Raw genomic sequence first — 6,981 nt, 5'->3', positions numbered from 1 at the left:
AGTGACGGAAGGCTTATGGGCCGGGCCTATTTATAAGGGACGGCTGGTAAATGGGCGCGAGAAACGAGGAGGCTGAAGACATGATTATCTTGCCGCAGAAACGCCTCGATTCTCGGGATGGTCATTAAGATAAGATCCGTCGGGATATGACAGAATAAAAAATGAATTTAATGGAAGATGACGTCATGGCGGGTTACCAAGAATCCAGAAGATGACGTCACGGCGGGTCATAACCTTCGCACAAGCAGAAGCCGGAAGGTTTTCTCTTAAAGGTATTGAAGATTGACATGAACCGGTTCAAATCAATCTGGGGCCTAATGTTGAGCATATAACCATTAGAGTCGCCCGCCCAGGAGGGGCCGGGTTACGTCATAATGATCACCACGTGAAGCCCAATACCAAGCTTGAGGATGGCGGTTCAGTAATGGGCTTAAGACCCGGAGGCGGCTTAAGGCCCGTAGTAATAAACCGCCGTTATGGCGAGACTTGTAGTGTAAGGCAAGAATAGTTAAGAGTCTGAGCCGGACACTGTTATAAGCCGGCTGGGACTCTGAGAGCCGCTGGGCGTCAACCTCTCTATATAAAGGGACGACCCGGCGGCGGTTCAGGACGGGTAAGATCAGATCGATAGCCAGGCAGAGCGGTTTAGCTCCTGGTCATCGAAACCCTAAGTAATACCACCTCAACTGGACGTAGGCTTTTACCTTCACCGTAAGGGGCCGAACCAGTATAATCCTCGTGTCCCTTGTCCCGTTTAACCCCTTTAAGCTTCCTAGCTGCGATGGCTCCACGACTAAGTCCTTGCACGAGGACATCTGCCGTGACAATTCCACGACAGAACCTGAAGGTATTGGCCTTCGAGTGCATATTTGCACACTTTAATTTGTCTGCTACAAACACGTTCCTACAGTGGAAACATATTCAGGCCCCATGTCTGGCTTGCAGCAACCATTGTACCCTGTCACACACCACCATCGCGCACCACCTGCTTCAGCTGCGGGGCTACTGGAAATATCTCGAGAAATTCCCGCACTTGGCTCCTTCAGTTCAATGGTAGTACTGTTTTCATGAAAAATACTTGCATTAAGATTGAGTTAATGCTAATCTTTGTTTGGTTTTGTGCTATTTTTTGTCGAACCTTCGTCCATATAGCACAAGAAAGGGCTATAATTCTCACTGGTCATAAGGTACTCCTTCTTTTGTCAATCATCCTATCAAAACAAGACTAAATAGATCCATCTAGTTTTACGACACATAAACAAGAAGGTGTAAATGTAAAAAAATGGTATGAGCACATATGGTATATATACCTCGTTGTGGTCGTCGTCCTTCTTGAGGGGAGTGGATCCGCTCCTTAGATTATGTCCAGCTTTATGTTCCAAAATGGAGTTATTCATGTTGCCCTTGATGTTATACCCGATGGCCCTACCGTTGAATATGTCACATACTACATACACGGATATATGTGTGTGAATGTGATAGGGACTTTCATCCTTTATCCCATGCTTATCGATCTTGGTGGCACCGAGCCACATCTTATACTTGAAGCAACATGATGAGCCTCAAATATTTGTATTGGGATTTGGGAGCAACATCTTGAACCCCAAACCTGGAGTTCTTCTTCTTTTGGCCGAGGTACAATTTGGTGGCAGTCTCTTCGAAGCAGAAGCTTTGGAACTTGATAGACATTGAAAAAAGCTTTGACAACACAAGGTTTGTTAGCCTGCACTAATCCAATAATCCTTGAAATGAATAAATGTTAGCAATTATATCAATGCCAGAAGATGAACAACACCACTGCTATGTCCATGATATAAACCGATGAATTCTAGTCTCTAACAATCCTGAATATGTAGGAATAAAACAACCAGGCTCAGCTACTTTGCATAAACCATCAAAATCTATAGAAAGTCCATTGTGTTCAATTGAAAAAATAACACATGACTATAGAAAGAACTCCTTGTTTGATACTAACTAATCCATGATGAAACCGGTGTGCATTCAAATGGAAAGAAGAATCACATAAAAGACTTCCTTCTTTGATTTATAAAGAAGCAATATCAATATCTCAACAAGCTTTTTGGATCTCCATATTACATTATCAATTTAATGCATAGGCATGAAAAAATGAATAGTAAAGCACACATAAAAAATAAGAGCTGCCGGCAATATGGATAATCTTGCATTGCAAGAGGATACAACTGAGCATTAAAAGAAAACAGACGACATAAACTAAAATGTTTCTAAACTTGCATGAAAATCCAAGGTATCACCAAGAGGATCTTTCTTTTTATGTGCCATGAAAGATCAGCTTTACTATGATAAAAAATGTCATGACAATAAAAATGAAATTTCCATCCTCTTAATAATAAAATTGCCATCCTCTTGATAATAAAAATGCCGTGCTAACAATAATTAAAAAATTCCATGCTCTCAATAATTAAAACTGCCATCTTGTTAATAACAAAACATGCATCCTCCTAAAAATAAAAGTGACATGCTATTAATTATTCAAATGTCATGCTCCTAATAATAAGAAATTCAATCTTTTATCAATAAAAATACCATGTTATTGATTATTCAAATGTCACACTCTTAATAATAAAACTGCCATGTAAGAAAGTAAAAATGTCATGTTTTGGAAGACAAAAAAATGCCAGGTTTTGGAAGAAAGAAGGATTGATTTGCAGCAATAGATGTCTTTCACATACAACTAGAAAAAAGTAATTTCCTTTTTGAATGGCAGTTCCAAAAAACGTACTTCAATGTCAAAAAAGCGTATTCGTAAAAATATTTGGAAGAAAAAGACTTATTTTAAAGAAATCTCATTGCTACCTATAATAAAAATGCACATGGAAAATTTAGAAAAAACAACCCTCTAAAAATAGGGATTTTATTTCTTTCAAAAAGTATTTTTTGTATTTTCAATTTTTCAAATGAATACATGGATTTAAAAACAAATTAACTCAAATGCATAAACGTGTTTGTGCGCAATTGTTCACAAACCCCGCTTTAATCGGACTGGTCAGTGTACATGGCCCAGAGAGCTGACCTAACACCCGGTTTGCGGCAACATCTGTGTCGCCAGATCGGATGGCATGAAGGGCATTTGCTAGATTGGTCCCCTGGCGAACGATCACCAGATAGCTTTTCCAAAGGAAAAGGCCCGGTGTAAGAAGAAATGGGTGGACAAATAGGGGATGATTTTTCTTAGACGTTCAGTAACTTGGTTCTCGTCCAGATGAACAAAGACAAAAAAAAATCGATGCTTCCATGGAGATGAAGGAGTTGACCACATAAATTGTTGGAGGATGTCACCGAGGAGCTGCTGTCTACGTACAAGTTACTACAGCATAGGGATTGCATAGCCAGGATCTGAACTCCATTGCAATCTCCTCCCTGTGTCGTGACAGTGGAGCCAATAATTTTCACCGAGAATTCCTCCAACGCCGCAGCTTTGTTCAGCAGAAACTCTGCAAGTATCCTGTCGAATGCATTCCCGCTGAACTTCTCAATGCTGATCCGTCTCAGGCTATAATCCATGCAAGGGATGTACATCCGCCACAGGTTCTCGGTCATCCACTCATCGTCCACGGCCTCCTCGTCGACGATGCAGTTCACCGGCTCGTCATCCGAATCGGAATCATAGGAGTAGCAAGTCGACTTCTTCGAGGGCTCAGGACCGATAGGAAGAAGCGAGAGCACTTCCAGGTTCCAGGCGCCGACAAGCAGGACGGCGACAGACCGAACGGCGTGGTCAGACGCCATGAACCCCTTGAGGACCAGGTGCCTCAGTTCGGGCAGGCATCCGGCCACGGCCATGAACTCGCTGCAGTAGTATGCCACGGGCGCAGGGCGAGGTGGAGATACGTCAGGTTCCTGGTTCCTGCACCAGCTGATCAGACGCATGACCGGAGAGACTTCCGTTGGTGATCTGCTGGTCAGGTCCTCGCAGATGTCCATTGTCACCGCCGCGACGTCCTCGTAGCCGGCAAGGAGGAGGAACGAGGTGTCCGGAGGGAGTCCGCCCTTGTAGCGCAGCGATCGCAGGCATGGTGTGTACAGCACGACGCGCCGGGCGTTGTGACAGCAGACCATGGCGAAGCTCCGAAGGCGGTCGCTGGGCACGGTGATCTCCGTGGCGCCCGGGCATTCCTCCAGCATTAGGTCGGCGAGGAGCGGGCAACCGTAGAGCAGCTGCACGATCACCTCGTTACTGGCCATGATCCGCTTGAGGCAGAGCGTCTGTAGGCACGCCGCGAAGACGCCAACGCCGACGCCAAAGCCCGAGGGCAGCTCGAGCGTCCAGTTTGTGAGGCGCAGCCGGCGCAGCGTGCGGCAATGGAAGAGCAGCGATGGCGTCCCGGTGTAGCTGCCCATGTGGTAGTAGTCGAAATCGGCCGAGGCTTTGGTGCCGCTGAAGGGGCAGAGCTTGCTGCGGTAGATGTGCGAGTACCGCAGCGTGACGTCGATCTCCTCGACGCCCAAGCTGGCGACGGTGACAATCCACTGGTCGACGAGGATGCGCGGCGGGTCTAGCGCGAGGAGACGGAAGGCACGGATCGGAATCCCCTGGCCCCTGGAGAGGATCGCTTTCGTCACCTTCACGTCGAAGCACGTGAGCCTGTAGGCCCCCCGCCGGTGCTTGATCTTCTCGTCGACGAGGTCGACGACGGGCACGCCCGCGAAGACGCCGCGCCACCGTCGGGACAGCGCTGAGGTGCGCGCCGCCTCGACGGAAGGGAGGTGCGAGAGGACACGCACCAGCGCCCTGTCCGGGAGGGCGCTCAGGCGGTCGCCGCCGAGGCAGTCCAAGCAGTGCCACGGCCATGACCATGGCCATGAGTAGTGCCAGGGCACCATTGCCATCGATCTCCACGCGCCGCCATGATTGAGTTGGAGTTGTAGTTTGTTACTATTAGGAAATCGCGCTTTTCACGGATCGCACCAAGTTAAAACCGTGCAAGTGTATGTATTGGAAACCGTGTACTTCTACAGTATATACGGAGGAAAGAGATCCGATCCGATTCAGTACGTGGCGGCCAAGATCAGATCCGATCGAAGTTGTAGGCCACCGGGAGTTTCTTCGAGCGAGCGAGATCATGGGGTCGCCGTTGAGCCGCCGGGACCGCATCAGCGCCCTCCCGGACAGCGTGCTGGGCGACATCCTCTCCCACCTCCCGACCGTCGAGGCCGGCCGCGCGGCGGCGCTGGGCCGGCGGTGGCGCCACATCTTCGGCCACGTGCACACCGTCTGGTACGACGAGGAGGAGGGCGAGAGGTCCACCGACTGGGAGAGCCACTACTTTGAGGCCAAGGAGTACAAGAGCTGCAGCCACGCGCTCCTGGACGGCATCAGCGCCGCGCTGCTCTGCCGCCTCCGCTGCGCCGGCCGCCACGTGCCGCTGCGCACTTTCTGCTTCGCCTTCGACGATTTTCGCCCCGGCTGGGACACGCTCCACGTCGATGAGTGGTTCTCCTACGTGCTGCAGTACGCCGGCCATGACCTCCACCTCGACCTGCGCTTCGTTATCGGCCCCATCTGCACCAGCGATAATCGGACGAGTTTCACCGGAACCGACGACTCCGATGACCATGAAGAAGGGCCCTACGGCCGAAAGCTCCCCTACCTCCTCCCCACAAGGATTTTCTCGTGTGCCACACTCAAGACGCTCAGCCTCACCCATTGCCGGCTCAAGCTGTCTCATGGGGCATCCGTCCACCTGCCGGCCCTCGAGACGCTGCGTTTGACGAGCATCCACCATGACTCCGGGAAGAGCATCCAGAGGCTGGTCTTGGGGTGTCCTCGCCTCCTCGATCTAACGCTGGAAGCCATCCACCGCCTCAGGACTTTCTTCCTACTCCACACACGCCTCCGCCGCTTCGCTCTCACATGCTGCCACAACATCAAGTCCATCCACATCGATGCCACGGAGATGGCATCCCTAGAATATCGCGGCGACATGCATTCCGAGTCGCTCCTGAACTTTGACGGCTCGCCACCACGGGGGATACCATCATGCATCATCGACCTTTGCACATCGGCGTCCAAGAGTGCGAAGGACCACGACTTGTTCCGGCGGTTCCTATGGAGTTTCTCGGCGTCAAAGTGCCTCCACCTGCACCATGGAGGCCTACACACCATGTGCCTCGCGCCGGCGGATAAGCTCCCGCCGTTCACTTGGATGACGCGGCTCGTGCTGCAGGGACGTGTCGAGAGTCGTGCGTTCGTGGCTATCGTGCACGACATCCTACAGCATGCACCAAACCTAGAGGTCTTGTCATTTTACATGGCAGAGAAGAAGCAACGACGCATGACAACGGCGAGGCGATGATGGTCAAAGGGGCAGCGATGCTACCGTGGTGGTTCCCGACGAGGCGAGCTTCTCGACGACGTGCCTGCAACTGAGGATGAAGGAGATTAACATGGTGCACTATGAGGGGAACGAGACACAAAGGTTGTTGGCTCGTCTCTTGTTCCGCAATGCGACTGTTCTTGAGAGGCTGTGTGTCGTGTTCAGCAGGGAGCGTTTTGGAGTGCAAACTGGTCTGAAAAAGGAGATTGAAAGCTGGGCTAGGGCCGGCACACGAAAGACTTTCTTGTAGTTAGCCACATACTCATATATACTACTGAAGTTTTGATAAATTTGTGTTTTCCATCTAAACCCCATAAATAATTATGTAATATATTTCACATTTGTCCTTTGACTCAAGCTTTTCATTGCAATACTTACGTGGAATCAATTTCTGAAGGGGGAAACACTTTTTCTTTCTAAAGTGTAAGTCATTCATTTTTGTGAAGTTCAGTGACGATTTTTTTAGCATTTATACTGTTTTACTTATTCCTATTGCATGTTTTGTGCGATTGAATTTTGTATTTGTATATTCCATTTAGTTGGTACAATTGCAGTGTGACCTTATTATTTTTATTTTTTAGTCATAATGCCCTAGCTTTAAATACAGAGCTCAAACAAGACCAAA

At 49.1% G+C, this 6,981-nt stretch overlaps 2 protein-coding genes across 2 annotated transcripts; one reads left to right on the top strand and one right to left on the bottom strand.

Annotated features, from left to right (window-relative positions):
• Positions 1–3,201: 3,201 nt before the first annotated feature.
• Positions 3,202–4,869, bottom strand: LOC123048519 (FBD-associated F-box protein At5g56370-like). The gene has a single exon (XM_044471604.1). It carries the CDS (start codon positions 4,867–4,869, stop codon positions 3,211–3,213), a length of 1,659 nt encoding a protein of 552 aa, XP_044327539.1. The 3' UTR covers positions 3,202–3,210.
• An 84-nt stretch (positions 4,870–4,953) lies between these two features.
• Positions 4,954–6,661, top strand: LOC123048520 (F-box/LRR-repeat protein At4g14103-like). The gene has a single exon (XM_044471605.1). The coding sequence runs from the start codon at positions 4,971–4,973 to the stop codon at positions 6,333–6,335; it is 1,365 nt and encodes a 454-aa protein (XP_044327540.1). The 5' UTR covers positions 4,954–4,970; the 3' UTR covers positions 6,336–6,661.
• The last annotated feature ends 320 nt before the right edge of the window (positions 6,662–6,981 follow it).

The sequence above is a fragment of the Triticum aestivum genome, chromosome 2D (assembly GCF_018294505.1).
Source record: "Triticum aestivum cultivar Chinese Spring chromosome 2D, IWGSC CS RefSeq v2.1, whole genome shotgun sequence".
Classification (NCBI taxonomy): Eukaryota; Viridiplantae; Streptophyta; class Magnoliopsida; order Poales; family Poaceae; genus Triticum; species Triticum aestivum.
Note: the sequence above shows the minus strand (reverse complement) of the source record. Positions and strands in the feature narration are given on the sequence as shown.